The sequence below is a fragment of the Leguminivora glycinivorella genome, chromosome 25 (genome assembly GCF_023078275.1).
Source record: "Leguminivora glycinivorella isolate SPB_JAAS2020 chromosome 25, LegGlyc_1.1, whole genome shotgun sequence".
NCBI classification, from domain to species: domain Eukaryota; kingdom Metazoa; phylum Arthropoda; class Insecta; order Lepidoptera; family Tortricidae; genus Leguminivora; species Leguminivora glycinivorella.
In genome coordinates, this window is record NC_062995.1 from 10,585,065 (window position 1) to 10,603,443 (window position 18,379).

An 18,379-nucleotide genomic window follows, 5' to 3' on the forward strand; every position below is an offset into this window, starting at 1 on the left:
TTATAGGACGCGTCGCACGGACGCGGCTGGCGACCGCGACTGATAAGAGGGCGCGCACATGGGCGACTTTTCGCTCATTGTCGCATGGACGTATTTGTATGAAAAGTTGCGTCGCTTCGTGGGCGCACTTTCATACTAGCCCATGGTCGCGACAAAAAAGTCGCATCAAAAAATCGCCCATGGGTCAATGCCCATGGGTGCACCCTCCAAGCGCGGATCTAGCTTCGTGTCCAGGGGGGGGGGGGGGGTCACGTGGGAAACGCCCAGGCCCCCCGCGTCCCATAATTTGTTCCTAGCTTTATGCAAACTATTGGACGTAAGCCGTGTACGTGGCCTTGAGCGTTGGGACGTCTGACAGAAATTTGGCCCGCTGGATGTTTTAAGACTGTACACACTAATCAGCCGCGTCCCATAATTTGTTTCTAGCTTAATCTCCGAAGGTCTGGATGAAAGATGACCCTTGAATTATCGCTGACCTTTTTATCTATTCTATTGCAAAAAATGTAATGACGTAAAGATCATTTTGTTTTTAAATACTTAAATAAGAGTTGATAGCCTAGGTAGGTATCAAATGAAACAAACATTGTAAACTTCGTAAGACGTAAGTCCAAGTTGATACGTTGAGCTACCTATACCTATCGTGTTTTAAGAATATTAAATGCATTTGTCCTCCAACAATTTCTGTTTCAAGATGGCTGCTATAACTTTCGGTGAGTTATTTATATCCATTTTTTAGCAAAGACCTTTACAGGGGACAGCCATAGATTTAGAATTATTAAACTAGATTGTTTAGTTAGGTCAAAAAGTGTGTCCACATGAGAGGTAATTGTTTGGGCTGGTGTCCCTCTCGCACTTGCTGACAATGTCAACATTATTCAGTGACGTCATCACTGTCATAAATTGGGGATACCAGTCAATTTTCAAAGTTACTACTAAATCTACTAACACCCAATTGAAAGTATTTTTTAATTATACAAATCTTTGATTTACTGGCATCAAAATAATTACATTATAATTATTTTCAAATTTTTTGAAATATATCGAAACCCTAGTTAGAATATAACATTAAAATAAAATAAGAAGTTATAGAGTCAGGTAATATACAGATAAAAATACTACTAATATGGGAACCTCATTAACACTGGCAACACGTGCGAGAGGGACCAGCCCAAACAATGCCCTCTCATGTGGACCGTTTTCGCTAGTCTGATACGATCGACTTTCTGTTTCAGTAATAAGGTTTAATTTCGTATGGCAAAAAATGTGATTGAGCTGTCCCCAAAGACCTTTACAGGGGACAGCTTAATCACATTTTTTGCCATACGAAATTGAACCTTATCACTGAAACAGAAAGTCGATTGTATCAGACTAGCGAAAACGGTCCACATGAGAGGGCATTGTTTGGGCTGGTGTCCCTCTCGCACGTGTTGCCAGTGTTAATGAGGTTACCATAGTAGTAGTATTTTTATCTGTATATTATCTGACTTTATAACTTCTTATATTATTTTAGTGTTATATTCAAACTAGGGTTTCGATATATTTCAAAGAATTGGAAAATAATTATAATGTAATTATTTTGATGCCAATAAATCAAAGATTTGTATAATTAAAAAATACCTTCAACTGCGTTTTAGTAGATTTGGTAGTAACTTTGAAAATTGACTGGTATCCCCAATGTATGACAGTGATGACGTCACTGAATAATGTTGACATTGTCAGTAAGTGCGAGAGGGACACCAGCCCAAACAATGGCCTTTCATGTGGACACACTTTTTGACCTAACTCCACAATCTAGTTTAATAATTCTAAATCTATGTATCCGACAGACATCGACGCTACCAGTCTCATCGCCGACAGCTGCCAACTCACCGAAGTCAGCGCTAACGACTTCAACGGCCTCCCGTACTTGACTAACATAGATTTATCAAACAACGACTTAACTTATATACACCCTGACGCGTTCGCGCGGAATCCCTGGTTAATGTCTTTAAATCTGTACCTCAGCAATTCCCGTCAACTTTGTACATAGCCACGTCAGCAAATTTTAATTGATCCTATTTTGTTACCAACATTTAGTAATATAAGTCTACTTTCGTAAGATATATACAGGAAAATTGTTATAATTAAGAAAATATAGATACTAGAGAACCTTAATGACGAAATAAAACTTAATAAAATCTCAATTCATCAACAAAATCTTGGTAACAAAATAGGAATTAATAAAAACAAATTTAACTTTTCCCTTAATTTTTGTACAAACTTTTCGAGAACTGCTGACCTTAACAAGCTACGACATCTACCAGTTTTAGAAACATGCTTTAATTTAAGAGTTCTAAATTTAAAACATAATCAACTTTCAATTTTAAATAATTCTAACGCCTTGTCTGCTTGTACGAAATTAGAAACTATAAATTTAGGTAACAATAATATTGAATATTTAAATCCTGATTTATTCAGCGGTTTAATGGAATTGAAAGATTTAAGATTATATGACAATAAAATAACATTCATACCTGACTTGTTATTAGTAAATAATGTAAAATTAGAAACGCTAGAATTACATATCAATAAATTAAAGTATCTACCAAGTAACTTGATAAAAAATAGTTTAAAACATATTAGTTTGGCGGGGAATCCTTGGTGGTGCGAGTGTCTGTTAGAGTTGATACGAGATGCTAAGAGAGCGGGCGTTAAGTATGACTCTTGGATGTACAACGGGGTGCTACCGAAGTGTGTGTATACTGGTGTACATGTCTGCTCTCGTGAGGCCTCTGGGTTACTGATATCGGTATAGCCAAATAGATCTATAATGAGAGCTATAATGGTGATATATGTAAATGTATAAATAAATAAATATTGGGGACACCTTACACAGATCAACTTAGCCACAAACTAAGCAAAGCTTGTACTATGGGCGCTAAGCGACGATATACATACTTAAATAGATAAATACATAGAAAACATCCATGACTCAGGAACAAATATCTGTGCTCATCACACAAATAAATGCCCTTACCGGGATTCGAACCCAGGACCGCGGCTTAGCAGACAGGGTCACTACCGACTGAGCCAGACCGGTCGTCAAAATATAATTATGTATAGTGACAATGTATGCTTAATACAAATTAGAGATGGGCCGAATATGAACTTTGCCGAATACGAATATTCGGCCGAACATTCGGTTCAGCTCTTACCGAACCGAATATTCGGTTACGCCATATTTTTAAAGAGGAGGTAGAGATTAAAAGTGATTGATAATGGTTATATTAATATGTTACTACAACTATGTTCTTATGATTTAGTGGATAACTAAAACTTTGTTATAACAACTCTGAACTCTTCTCAACTATTAAACTACGATTTTTTAGCTTTTTTACAAAGCAATTGTATTTGTATTTTGATGCATAATTATATCTTTTCAGTAGTTCCTTAGAAAGCTACTAAAATAGGAGCGTACTATCTGATGGAATACGTAAGATCTTTGTTAGTTATTTATTTTGTTTATTCGGTAAATACTTGGCAATGGAACCGAATTATTCGGCCGAATACGAACATTGAAAAACTTGCCGAATATGCCGAATATCGAATATTTACCGAATATTCGGCCCATCTCTAATACAAATAAAGATGAATATGATCCATCGGGTCGCCGCGCCGGCTACTTTCTATCGAAAGCTGATTCAGTTTCCTCTAAAAATGTTCAACAGTCCATTTCTACACACTTTCATTTAAACACGACTGTAGGTTATATAAAAACATGGTCAGATATTTTTGTTCGCGTACTCAAATTTATTTAATTTAGCTACAAATCGTCACTACTTTAAAAAATCTCGTATCTCACGCTGTTCCTCAAAGTTAGAACGCAGTAAGTCTATATGCATTCCATACATACTTACTACAATTTTCTTTTCATTGACAGACGAAGATACAAGTTTTTTTAAAAGTAGTGACGAAATCTTTTCTACTTTCATTTGTATAGACAAATTATCAAACTTTAAGATAAAAGAGAAGGTGTTTATAATAAGGGAAATAACCATGTGATTTTGAAATAATATATTTTAACAATTTCAGAAAATAAAATAAATATTTTTTTTTGTAAGTTACTTCCACTCCCATTTTGCCACTTCTTTAACCTTCGGCCGTTCAAAGGTAGCATGTTAACGTCTAACTATTGTGATTATTTTTGTTATGAGCTATAATACTCTTCTTGTAATTACTAGCAAAACTACATTGATCACATTTGAATAGCTTCTCCCCTGTGTGACTCTTTAAATGAACTGTCAAACTTCTCTTTGAATTGCCAGCATAGTCACACTGATCGCACTTGAAAGGTTTGTCATTAGTGTGCTTAATTATATGTGCTTGTAAATTACATCTGTAGGGAGTAGCGTAGTTACATTGCTCGCATTTATAAGACTTTTCCGCAGTATGTTTTTTTATGTGAACGTTTAAGATACCTATTTTGCTGCACTCATAACCACAAAGATGACACTTATACGGTTTTTCACCTGTGTGTTTTGTTATGTGAACTTCCAAATGATACCTTTGGTTGCTAGAATAAGTGCACTGTTTGCACTTATAGGGTTTGTCACTTGTGTGTTGTCGTACATGAGACCGTAAAGCAGATTTATGCGGAGTAGCATAACTACAATGAGGACATTTGAAAGGTGCTTCACCAGTGTGTTTCCTTATATGATCTTGCATGTGACATCTACGGGGGCTAGAATAACTACAGTATTCACATTTGTAAAGTTTCTCTCCCGTGTGTTTTCTTGAATGTATCATAAAACTATTTTTGCAGTTAGTGGCGAAAGTACATTTATCACATTTGTAAGGTTTATCGTTATTATGCTTATTTAAATGAGTTAGCAGTGACCCTTTATGTGCGCACGCATAATCACATTGATTACATTTGTAAGGTTTTTCTCCAGTATGTGTTTTCACATGACTTTGCAGGTTAGCTTTTTGGGTGCTAGAATAACTGCAATAATCGCATTTGAAGGGACTTTCGCCAGTATGTTTCATGATATGAAGCTGCAAGTTTACTTTTTTGGCGCTAGCATATTCGCATTGGTTGCACTTGAAAGGCTTGTCACTAATATGTATCTTTTCGTGATTTTTCAAATGATCCAGGCGGATGCTAGCGTAGTCACACTGAGCGCATTTGTAAGGCTTCTCACCAGTGTGTTTCAGTAGGTGGCGCTGCAAAACTCTTTTTACGGTGGTAGCGAAGCTACATTGGCCACATCTGTGTGGCTTCTCATTGGCATGTTTGGTCTCAGTATTTGGTTTCTTCTGTGGAGATTCCCCTGCAACAATAAATGTTTTATTTTACTAAATTGAATATGATGAGCAATTCCTGAATAGTTTGTACATTTGGAATTTGGATCACGTCTCCGATTTTGATAGTTTTGATACTTCCTTTTTTGTTACCGAAAATGTATAGACCAGATTTCTATACATTTTCGGCACAGAGAACCTCCTATAGAGTACCAATATGGCTAATTTTGTTCCCGGTACAAATCGCCAAAACTTGAAGCGCGAGGCTCGGGCGGGGTGATATGTTAGCGCGCTGCGATTGGTCGTTTCAAGGACGGTGGGCGGGAGCACTGTTGCATAAGGACGGGACATGCTTGTTACCGTAATTTATGTTGACCGGTTTTGGTTGAATTATTTACCAGAAATTATTGTTAGTTATTATTAATAACAATGCATACTATAAAAAGGTACATACATTTTACTTGGTATTTCATATGAAATCTTTTAAAGATAAAAGTAATGAGAGCTTTAATACTGAAATCAGACATCATGTTCGTAACATCCTTTTTTACGCACTAGTCCATGTTTTGATGATTGTTTCCAGGGCTCGGATACCGGTAAAATTTTCAAACCGTTATCATGTACTTGCGGCAAAACTAATTTCTTTAGTTTAAATTTCGTTTCCGCTCGAAAAACCGCTATTTTTAAACCGGTTTTAGGGGAACGCTTTCATAAAGGTATCGTTCGATTAACCGGTTTAGAACAAAATAAACCGGTTTATTCCACAGCATGATAGGTAATTACTGTTCAAACCAAACAAAAAAGTCGCTGTGTGAACGTAAGTATTTACGCGGTGCCGGTGCGTCTCGCCGCTCGTCGAATAAACCGGTTTATTTCGGTTAATATAAAGTTCTCATAACGTTCGCCTTCTTTAGAAAGATCGGAGTAAAATCGAAATAAACCGTTTTTAACCGGTTCCAAGTCTTGATTGTTACAGCTTTAGCAAAACTACTACCTACTTACGAAATAAACTATAATAAAAACTAAGAATTAAACTACTTGTTTACCTACTAACCAACCAACCATAAACTACCAACTACCTAAATAAAAAAAACTACAAATTCTACAAATTACTACTTACTACTTAGTACGTACTGACTACTCTAACAAACATCGGAAAATATTATATTGGTAGAAATTATTATTTTCATCTCTACTTATTGCGTAATCAAATCCGGTAAAACGTTGTTAAAGGTGGAAACCCATTACACCATATCATGCTATGACCGTGCTATGAACGTGTCAGACAAAAAAATATTCTTTGTATTACAAAGTATGAGGCTATGCATACTAGCCCGTTCCATCACCGATCATACCCGTAGCGTGCCATGCACGGACCGTCAAATATTGTCGGCGAGGATATTTTGCCGGTGTCGAAACGCTCCGTGAATGGCACGCAACGGTGATAGAACGGTGCGTGCAGGCGGTCAAACGGGGTATAACCGCGTATGGTGACCGTTTGAAGCACGTTATACACGCGTTGTCATACTTCTTTCAGTCACTATACTCGCCTATGCTACGGGGATGATACGCGGACACTACGGTCACTATACTCGTCTATGCTACGGGGATGATACGCGGACACTACGGTCACTTAACTCGTTATGCCCGGATATGAAATGATGTGGACACGTTGTAGTGGGCATAGCCATCCGTGTCGCGTTACATTCCGTGCCTGACACGTTTATAGCACGGTCATAGCATGATATGGTGTAATGGGTTTCCACCTTAAAACAAAACACGAGGTCACGGTAATAAACAAAATCAACATTGTCACATCACTACGATACACGTGCTTCGTAAGAAAGGAATAGCACATTGCATTTTTAATTTGATGAAAAGGGACAGAGTATGACTGTCGCGTCAACTACTTCTAGTGGCCAGTGTAAGTTGACCTATGCGGGCTCGGAATAAATTATAAATATGACTTACCTGTTGTCATATCATATATTTGCATGTGGAGGGTGGTTGCATAAAAAAGAATAAATCAGTCTTAAAGCAGTGCTCGTCTTTGATTCACGCTCCCTGCGTCCTTACATACTAAACATGGCGCAGCCGGTTTTTAAAATGGATTGATTTATAGTTAATAAATAGTGGTATTTGAACTGAGTGTTAAAAATAAAGGGTTATACCTACAGATATAAAGACGTAAAACTAAAAGTAATTAATTGCAAAGTACAATGGAATCAGTTTTGCAACCACCGCCGCCGTTCGTATTTGAAAATAATCTTGTAAATGTGACATCTGGTAATTTGAGCAAAGAGTGGGATAAATGGAAGAAGAGTTTTATGATTTATTATGCAGCGTGTGAAATCGACAAAAAAGACGTGACAGTGCAGATAAATATTTTACTTCATGTCATTGGTGAACGATGTCGGGATGTATACGATCAATTTACAGATAAGACGAAATGTGACACGGTTAACAAAGTGTTGGAGAAATTTGACTGTTTTTTCTTTCCAAAGAAAAATTTAACAATTGAACGTCACAGATTTTTTACACGCGATCAGAGCGAGTTCGAGTCCGTTGAACAGTATGTGTTCGAATTAAACAAGATGGCCGTAAAGTGTGAATTCAAAGACTTGTGCCAAGATTTAGTGCGAGATAGATTAATATGTGGAATAAGAGATGGATCCTTACGAGAACGTCTATTAAGGGAACCAGATTTGACGTTAACGAAGGCTGTGGAGATCGGTAATTTAGCAGAATTATCTCGCGCACAAGCTGTGACCTTGAAATCAGAGAGTACTGAGCATCACCATGTTCATGGAATAACGAATGAAAGTCAAAATACTAACGCTCAAGTGAACGAGATTGATGCCATACAAAAGAATCGTCGATTTTCTCGAGCACAGCGGTCAAGGTCATCGCGCGCGCGGCCGGGCGGACAATGGTCGCGCCCAGGCCCGTCGCGACAGCAGGAGCAGTATCAGGACTCACGAGGTGCTAGAGGACGTCAAACATCTTCACGGTACCACGAGGAGAGACAGTGGCACAATACGCCGAGGTATCGTGGTTGTTCACAGTGTGGTGGTGTGCATGCCAAGTTTAAGTGCCCGGCATATGGACAACAGTGTTTAAATTGTAAGAGATTCAATCACTACTCCAGAATGTGTGGAGTCTATGAGGTGCGCGAGGACTCTTCCGATCAGGTAAATAAAAATGAGTTTCTAGAGAGTTTACAGATAGGTGATACAAATATAACTTTCAAGTTAGATACCGGTGCTGACGTGAATATCCTTCCTTTCTGTAGGTTAAAAGATTTAAATATTTGTGAGTCAAATTTAACAAAAACCTCTCTGAAATTAGAAGCTTATTCAAAGGGTAAAATAAAGGTGGTAGGTAAATGTTATTTAAAAGTCACATATAGAACGAATGTTTATGTTTTACGATTTGTCGTCGTGGACACAGATTCAATGCCGATATTAGGTAGGTACTCATGTCGAGAGCTTAACTTGGTTAAGAGATTATATACTGTAGAAAAGAAAAGTGAAATTTTAGATCAATATCCGGACGTTTTTAATGGTGTAGGTTGTTTGCCAGGGAATTATAAAATAAGGCTAAAAGAGGATGTGAGACCAGTTGTCCATTCCCCTAGGAAATTACCAGTAGCATTAAAAGACAAAATTAAAAATAAGTTGCAAGAAATGCAGGAACAAGGCATTATTGCCAAGGTCGAGCGCCCCACGGACTGGGTGAATAGCATGACGGTGGTCAAAAAGCCTAATGGTGACCTACGAATATGCTTAGATCCCCAGGACCTAAACAAGGCGATTCGGCGCGAGCACTTCAAGTTGCCAACCATAGAAGAAATCACTTCTAGTTTATCTGGAGCTAAGTACTTTAGTACTTTAGACGCAAAGCATGGATTTTGGCAAGTGGCATTACATGAGTCAAGCACGGATCTATGCACATTTAATACGGCTTTCGGTAGATTCAAATTCCTTAGAATGCCTTATGGAATCTCGTCTGCATCAGAAGTATTCCATAGAAAACTATATGAGCACTTTGAGGACATCGAGGGGTAATTCTTTTTGTTGATGATTTATTAGTATACGCAGACACAAAAGAAGTTCATGATCAGAGACTTAGGGCAGTACTCGAGAGGTGCAGGGAAATAAATATTAAATTAAATCGCCAGAAGTGCAAAATAGGATTGAAAGAGTTAAAGTATCTAGGCCATAAAATCACCTATGCCGGGATAAAGCCAGATGATAGTCATATATTAGCAATAAAAAATCTCCCGAGGCCACAAAATACAAAAGACGTCGAACGGTTTTTAGGATTGGTTACATATGTAGGCAGATTTGTACCAAACTTATCAGAAAAAACATTTCTTTTACGGGATTTATTAAAAAAATCAGTAGAATGGCACTGGAGTCATCAACATCAAGAATGTTTCGAAAAAATAAAGGAATGTTTGACGAATCCACCAGTCTTACAATATTATAGTCTCGATAAACCGGTGGTAATCTCGGTAGATGCGAGTAAACACGGGTTAGGTTGTTGTTTACTTCAAAATGACCTACCAGTATCGTATGCTTCAAAGTCTCTGTCAAAAGCCGAACAATCGTATGCTCAGATAGAGAAGGAGTTATATGCGTGTGTCTATGCGTGTGAAAGATTTTATAGCTACATATACGGGCGAACTGACGTAACAATAGAAACAGATCACAAACCGTTGATAAGCATAGTAAATAAACCGTTAGCAAATGCACCAGCGCGTTTACAGCGTATGTTATTGAGACTTCAACCATATACTTTTAAACTGGTTTACAAGCCGGGTAGGTACTTATACATAGCCGACGCATTATCCCGTGCAGTGGCACCGGGTGCCAGCGAGAGCTCCCTCCCGCGCGACTATCTCGAGGCGCAGGCGCAGGTGTGTGCGATTACTGCTTCTAATCCATTAACTGATTCACATTTTTTGGAAATACAAAAGTGTACCAAGCAGGATGACGAATTACAGCAGCTAATTAAAGTAATTAAGTCCGGGTGGCCGACGCATAAAAATAAATTAAATACATTATTAAATCCCTACTGGGATGTGAGGCACGAACTTACGATTGCTTTTGGAATAGTTTGGAAAGAAAATCGCGTTGTAATTCCTAAATGTATGCGGAGAGAGATGCTCCAAAAAGTTCATATAGGACATTTAGGTATAGAAAAATGTCGATTAAGGGCTCGTGAGATCATGTATTGGCCAAATTTAAATTCCCAATTATTAGATTATTTATCGCGTTGTCAAGCGTGCCTTACTTACAGAAAGAAAAATAGCAAGGAACCCCTCATACCACATGAGGTACCCGAACGAGCGTGGAGTAAAGTAGGTATAGATGTTTTTCACTATGGCGGAAAATCGTTTCTGTTACTAATAGATTATTATAGTAAATTTGCAGAGGTAGTAAAACTAAAATGCTTAAAAACCGAATATGTTATCACTAAAATAAAAAACATTTTTAAAAGGCACGGTATTCCCGAAATAGTTATGAGTGATAATGGTCCCGAATTTAGCTCGAATAGTTTTAAACAGTTTTCCAAAGAGTGGTCGTTCCAGCATGTGACGTCATCTCCAGGATTTTCTCAATCGAACGGCCAAGTTGAGCGTTTTATACAGGTCTTAAAAAACATGATGCGTAAAACTACATTTGATAACACTGATTTAAACCTAGCTTTATTAGAATATGCAAACACTCCCATATCATCTAGTCTCCCATCCCCGGCGGAGTTATTTTACAGCAGAAAATTAAGAAGTATAATTCCATGTTCACCCAAATTGTTGATGCCAAAAATACAGAAAGATGTTGTTAAAAACTTGAAGGCCCGCCAGTACAATCAGAAACTTTATTATGATAGAGGAGCTCGACAATTACCGGAGTTATTCATTGGTCAAAAAGTAAAAGTTAGACATAATGATTCATGGATAGCTGGTACAATACTAAAGAAGCTGAGTTTTAGGTCTTACATTGTTAAATTACTGTCGGGGTCAGAGTTAAGACGAAACAGAAAACATATAATTATCGATTCGCAATTTAGGGTTGATAATGAATTGCCGCGCGCAAATTATGATGACATAAATGTAGGTCAAGATAACGCTCAGCTGATCGGTGTGCCCACGTGTTCCCGCGCGCCCGCGCAGGCCCCGCCGCATTCGCCCAGCACCGGTTCTAACTCTAACGTTCCCGTAAACAATACTTACCGAACTACTCGTTCCGGCAGGAAGTACGACCTCCTGATCGGTGGGGATTCCCAGCCACATCATGAAGGGTCAACAACGTCCAGTGAAATTAAATCCGGCGAAAATTGTGAACAATAAATTACTCGTAATGTTTAGATTAAGTAACTTTATAATAGGCCAGCCAAATAAATTGCATGTCTTTGTAATTATTAAAGTGTAAATGTAATAATTAAGTTAACTATATTTTTTTTTGTTACTTACCTACCAGATTTATTTTTAATTCACCTTACAGTCAATTTATATAAATGTATTTACCACGTTACTTGCTTTTACCAACATGCATTTTAATTAGTAGACATACATTTATACTTTTAGGTATTGTAACAATTGTTAATTGAAACCTAATATAATCCTATTTGCCAATTATGAATTTTGTATAATTATGATTATATCAATTAAGTTAAATAAAATATCAATACCTATAACATATTGCATGTTCAGAAATGAATGTATATAGTCAATAAGGAATAAAAATTGTTGTTAAGATATACGCTAAACTAAAATATGTAATGTGATTTTTTTTATTGAAAAACAATTGTAAGTAATTATTATTTTTTGTTTAAAAAGGGAATTGTCATATCATATATTTGCATGTGGAGGGTGGTTGCATAAAAAAGAATAAATCAGTCTTAAAGCAGTGCTCGTCTTTGATTCACGCTCCCTGCGTCCTTACATACTAAACACCTGTGAAATGTAATTCCGTCTGTTTTTAAATTTGACTTTCTTGTGGTTTTTCCACACCATTTCACACTACAGGTGGACATTTTTTCAATTTTTTTTTGCGAAAAACACGCGCTCTTTGCGGATCTGCTACTTGGTCGCAACTGAACGGGCACGGCGAGCGCCCGCGCTTATATCAGTGCAAATACTAGGAAGGCTGGCGACCGCGAGTCGTCTTATAATGGATGTCTATAGGGGTTGGTCTGTGATTTTCGGTAACAAAAAAGGAAGGTTTCATACAAACAACCTAGGACATTTTAGGAAACCTAGTGGATCTTGCTCAGCATCATGGACTCTATCAGCCTACCAATTTTTATTAAAATCGGAGACGTGATCCAAATGTACCAACTATTTGGGAATTCCTGTGATAAATGAGTCGCGTTTGATTTATATCGACAAATAGCCGGGACCAGAGCGAGCAGCGTCACGACTTCAGAGCAAATAATACTTTGACGACCGGTCTGACGCCCGGCTTAGTGGCACACCTCGGACACTGGCGATCAAATATATGAAAGAGGCGCGTTCCTAGCACACATTCTAAGCTCGTGTAGGTGAACGCGTACCATGCTTGTATGAGTGAGATATGACAGGTCGACTGTTCGCGTTTTTGGGACCGTCCACACTTAAGAGACGCATGTCAGCCGACGCGGAACGGACGTCAGCGCCACGCCACCTGAATGTAATTTAAAAAACGTCTCCTCAGTACATTTTGTATAGGAAGGACGCGCAAGGGACGTCGCTTGGCGCGCGCCGCCCCGCCTGGGGACGCGTCTTACGTCCTTCCTATACAATGTACTGAGGAGACGTTTTATAAATTACATTCAGGCGGCGTGCGCCTCTTGCGTCTCTTGAGTGTGGACGGTCCCTTTGACAGGCGGTAACTGTGAGGTAACCGAGAGGGGGTGGTCGGCGCTTTCAGCGGGGACGGGGGCAGCCATACTATACGATAGTACTTTTTATTATACTGTGCTAGCGGGTAAATAGGCTCTGTGTGTGTAGCCAAATGCACAAACGCTCACGATAATATCTCTTTCGTAGCTATCTATCTCTATCGCTCTTGCGTATTGGCGCGACAGAGCCAGACTAACTTTCTGCGGCGTTTCGATTTCGTTTCGCGTCGCAGAAATGCCATTCGGCGACGGGACCTGCCAAGACATGAACCACTTCTCGCACTAGTGCGTAAAACAAGCACCATCTGTAATGAAATAGTACATTACGATACAAGTGCGTAAAAAAGGAAGTTCGAAACGAGTGGCGATAGATTAAAACACGACCGAAGGGAGTGTTTTAAATCGACACGAGTTCCGAATTTCCTTTTCGCACGTGTATTGTACGACGTTTTTCAGTACAGATGAGCCTCCGAAGTTTCGACCTGGCATATAATGAACCACTTCTCGCACTAGTGCGTAAAAAAAAACACCATCTGTACTGAAAATGTAATTGATAATATTGTGAATGGGCCATTTTTTTCAAAGTTGTCCATCCTACTTTTTTTTTGGATTTGGAAATTTTTATGTGGTTTCCACTCAGAATCGCGAGCTCTTTCAATTCTAATAGGAGAAAAAAAGTGCCCCAAGGTTTTTTTCCCATTCCGTTACCATTTTTTCATACATTTTGTATGGCGGTAACGGAATGGAAGGTTCGAAAAAATGTATGAAAATCTTGGGACATTTTTTTTCTCCTATCAGGATCGAAAGAGCTCACGATGCTGATTAATCGCTTAAAAAATACCCATGTTACAAAAAAAGTGGGGTGGACAACTTTGAAAAAATGGCCCTAATATGACGTGTAACAGGCTAACAGTACATTACAATACAAGTGCGGAAAAGAGGAAGTTCGAACGAGCGGAGATAAATTAAAACACGACCAAATGAATCACTTTGTATGTATGTATAAGCTTAATTGTACATAAAGGAAACAAAAGAGACACAGTTACAGAGTCAGTAATATACAATGTAGGCGGACTTATCCCTTAACCCTTAAATGCATGATTTTTTTCTTTTAACTAGAAATTAATAATGTGATAGATAATGGTTTTCTGACTCTAGGAAAAATAATAAAAAAATATTTAACATCGATTTTAATACTAAATCAGTGTTAAAAGTAAAATAGGCTAAATCTTACTTATATAAATATATAATTACTAGTAAAATTTATAAGAAAACTTTTACTACTATTAAAAAGGTACACTATTTGAGAAACCCCTATGATAAAATGATTAAACATAAAATAGTTACTAACTCTGAAAAAATCTGCCTGAATCATGTACTAAAAATCACCATCATCCAGTTTTTTCACACTTTTCCGCCATTTTTTCTTAAATGGTTGGAAATAATGTTTTTATTTAGTAATTGAGATGTAGGATCTAAGAAAAATAAATAAAAAAGTCCAGCTTATATTTTGGCTATAAACTAGCCAAAATATACATACATACATACAAAATATACATACATTGTAGCCAAATGGCAACAATATGCATTTAAGGGTTAATGGGATCTCTTCCAGTCAACCTTTGAGGAAATGAGTAGAAGCGAATTAACGATGAGTGACCAATTTAAAAATGTACAACCACTAAAATAATTAAATGCACTTTGCGCACTAGTATCTAGGGTTCTCAAAGTGGCTCCCCTGATGCCTATGTCCATGGGCGCTATGACTGCTTCCCATCAGGCGGCTCGTCTGCTCGTTTGCTGCCTATATAAGTGCCGTTTATTGATTTGTATCATATTCATATTGTTGCACGGCATTGTGTTACTGTAAACCAATGTTTATACCCTGCGTAATAAACCTTTGTCGTCATAGTGTTGTGTAAAATAATTTTGATATGTTTTTAAAAAGTTTGACTTTGAGGGTGGTGCCATAGCACAGCAGTTCTCAAAAAGTTTGTACAATAATTAAGGAAAAAGTTAAATTTGTTGAGATTTTATTAAGTTTTATTTCGTCATTAAGGTTCTCTAGTATCTATTTTTTCTTAATTATAACAATTAACCTGTATATATCTTACGAAAGTCGACTTATATTACTAAACTAGCGACCCGCCCTGGCTTCGCACGGGTACTATACCTACATGTAAACCTTCCTCTACAATCACTCTCTATCTATTAAAAAAACCGCATCAAAATCCGTTGCGTAGTTTTAAAGATTTAAGCATACATAGGGACATAGGGACAGAGAAAGCGACTTTGTTTTATACTATGTAGTGATGATGTCGGTAACAAAATAGGATCAATTAAAATATGCTGACGTGGCTATGTACAAAAATGCCGGGAACTGCTCAGCAACGCTCGTGTTGATAGACTACTCTGAATTGTCAGTGGATGATGTACAAATATTATATTGTGGAATTCGAAATAGAGTTTTAATACCTCTATATAACTATTTTGAGACACATCTTAACACAAAACAAAATTTTAGCCAGATGCTATTGGCTCCATTTCAGGAAGAAATATGTTAAAAGTATGTAAATTGTTTCTGAAACACATTTCCACGCATGAACTGCAAAAACCTGTTGCTCTAAACACATCAATTGTATTGAAAACAAGGAGTGAACTTTTTTTTTTCGTCACCAGCACACCACACCCTCGTTGAGCTCTGGCAGCCTTACTCACCGGCTCCTACCTGTTCCTACACAACACTAAGAGTAGGGTTTAGTGCTATTTGGCTGTGGTGTTCTGTAAGGCGGAGGTACTTTCCCAGTTGGGCTCTGCTCTAGATGCAAGCGAGATATCCGCTGTGCCCTACCACACAAAGCGGAATATCATTTGCTATGCCCTACCTCCAACAAATAAAATAAAATTTTTGACTTATCCTGTACAAATTATAGTGGCCTGGGATATTGGCTTCTTTTGCCGGGAGGCAGGGATGGTATCTTAGATAAATTCAGGATCCCAAGACGCAGGCGCAGCTTAGTTTGGGAACCATGAGAGAATCCATTTAATGTATTACTGTGTAATGTGTAACAATTTTTTCAGTACAGATGGTGGTTTTTTTACGCACTAGTGCGAGAAGTGCTTCATCATATGCCAGGTCGAAACTTCGGAGGGCCATCTGTACTGAAAAACGTCGTATGATACACATGCGAAAAGGAAATTCGTAACTCGTGTCGATTTAAAACAAGAGTAAGCCCATTTACACTGTGTTTTTTTTGGTTTCCGTTAAATTCCACACATTGTTAGGCTCATTATCAGGAACCACCATGTATATCACTTTTAGTTAAATTTGCTAAAAAAAATTTCATCATTTTCATACATAATAAATGAACTAATTAGTGTGAGATACCCTTATGTTATGAATAACATTCAAGTTGGTGTCAAGTGATTGTCAGTACATGTCAAAACAAATAACATTAGGAATTGGTAAACACATGTGTTCAGTAATTCTCTTTATTTTATTAATAACTCAATAACTGTTAGAGTTAAGACACTAGTTTCTTAGAGAAATTAATTTTATTTGATCTAAAGAACCTTCCCTTAAAGTTAACGGAATTTATTTATTTAATCTTTATTGTACACAAAAAAAGAAAAACTTATAGTACAAAAGGCGGACTTAATGCCAGACAGCATTCTCTACCAGTCAACCTTTAGGCAAAGCAGAGATATTGTGGGCGGTGATATTACTAAAACTTTACATAGTTACCTACATAAGAAGTTACATAATAAATATACATAAACCTAAATATATATTTCCAAAAATACATACATACATACATACATACATATATAAAAACAACTAGGAATCCTTCATTCTACCAGCAAAGAAAGAACATACAGATTTCTTAAAAGCGAACTTATTTGGAGCATTTTTAATATGTAGTGGAAGGCAGTTCCAAAGGCGCGCTACATGCACGCGAAAAGAGTAAGACATAAAGCCAGTGTGATGCGGTGGGATGGATAAGGTCATATTGCCAGAAGAGCGGAGCCGGCGCTCGCGAGAGACACCATAGTACTGAAAGAGGGACTTGAGGTACACAGGAGCGTGTGGATCATTAAGCACAGAGTATAAAGAGCAAAGCATGCGGACACTGCGTCGTTGACGGATGGGAAGCCAGCCAAGCTGGGAACGATAAGAACAGATGTGATCATATTTGCGTAGGCAAAAAATGTAGCATATGCAGTTATTGAGAAGGCGATCCAACTTATTTAGAAGTTCTTCAGAGATGTCCGGATAACATACATCACCATAGTCAATTAAAGGTAGAATAAGAGTATTTACTAAAAGAATTTTGGTCTTACTCGGCAAACAGTGCTTGAGTTTATTGAGAAAGTGGAGAGAGCTCATAACTTTTCGGCTGATCTCGTTAACTTCAATAAAAACAAGGTGTATAATCTAAAAAAAAACTAACCTGTTGGTACAGGGCGATCCCCGCACTGCTCTTCTAGCACGGTCTCATCTTTTAAGGCGTGATCGGCTTGCAGGCCCGTTCCGACATTCACTTCCAGCGGCTCGATTTTAACAGTAACATACGAGCAAGAAGGCTCGGCTTTTATGGACACATCTTCGCAGTTAGGCTCGTCTTGTGCATTGATATAGGCCAGGTCCGGTTCAATTTTCATAGCCACTGTCTCAAAGTTAGGCTCGTCTTTTATATAGACATCCTCACAGGGCTCAACCTTGACGTAAACTTTCTCTGCGACACGTACCGCTGAAGGCTCCATTGTAAACTAAAACCTCGTTTCAGTGTATTCTATAGGGTTAAATTAATAATTACTTTTATGTATCAAATAGGAAAATGTAGAAAAAGGAAGAAATTTCGTATACTACTCTTGTTATTATAAAATTTGATAATGTTTGACGTTTTCGCCATTTGATTTGATAGCATTGAGAACACCGAACCGACCTCTATCGATAAAATCCAGAAACTTAATATTTCCTTTTTTTGTCTTCTTGAACTGCATCCAGCACAAATTAAAGCCATTATTCATGAGCAAGCAGTATGGTAGATTTTATTTTCATATTACTGGCAACATTATTATGTTGGCTGCATTGAAGTGGCGTCACTACCTTTTCTTGAATCAACAACTTTGCGGTTGTGAAAATGAACTTAGTACAATACAATGCCTTACTGGCTTGACATAAAGGTTAATTTTGCTTATTTTTTTTATT

The 18,379-nt window shown here is 37.7% G+C and overlaps 1 protein-coding gene across 1 annotated transcript; it reads right to left on the reverse strand.

Moving 5' to 3' along the window:
* Positions 1–3,544: 3,544 nt before the first annotated feature.
* Positions 3,545–18,067, reverse strand: LOC125239129 (zinc finger protein OZF-like). The gene is made up of 2 exons (XM_048146632.1): positions 17,619–18,067; positions 3,545–5,309 (listed from the first exon to the last, which is right to left on the reverse strand). The coding sequence occupies exons 1-2, from the start codon at positions 17,929–17,931 to the stop codon at positions 4,165–4,167; spliced, it is 1,458 nt and encodes a 485-aa protein (XP_048002589.1). The 5' UTR covers positions 17,932–18,067; the 3' UTR covers positions 3,545–4,164.
* Positions 18,068–18,379: the final 312 nt, after the last annotated feature.

Coding starts and splice junctions, on each gene's coding strand:
- LOC125239129 (XM_048146632.1), bottom strand. CDS start 17,931: ATGGAGCCTTCAGCGGTACGTGTCGCAGAGAAAGTTTACGTCAAGGTT. Junction 5,310..17,618: donor GGATCGCCCTGTACCAACAG/GTTAGTTTTTTT, acceptor TTATTGTTGCAG/GGGAATCTCCACAGAAGAAA.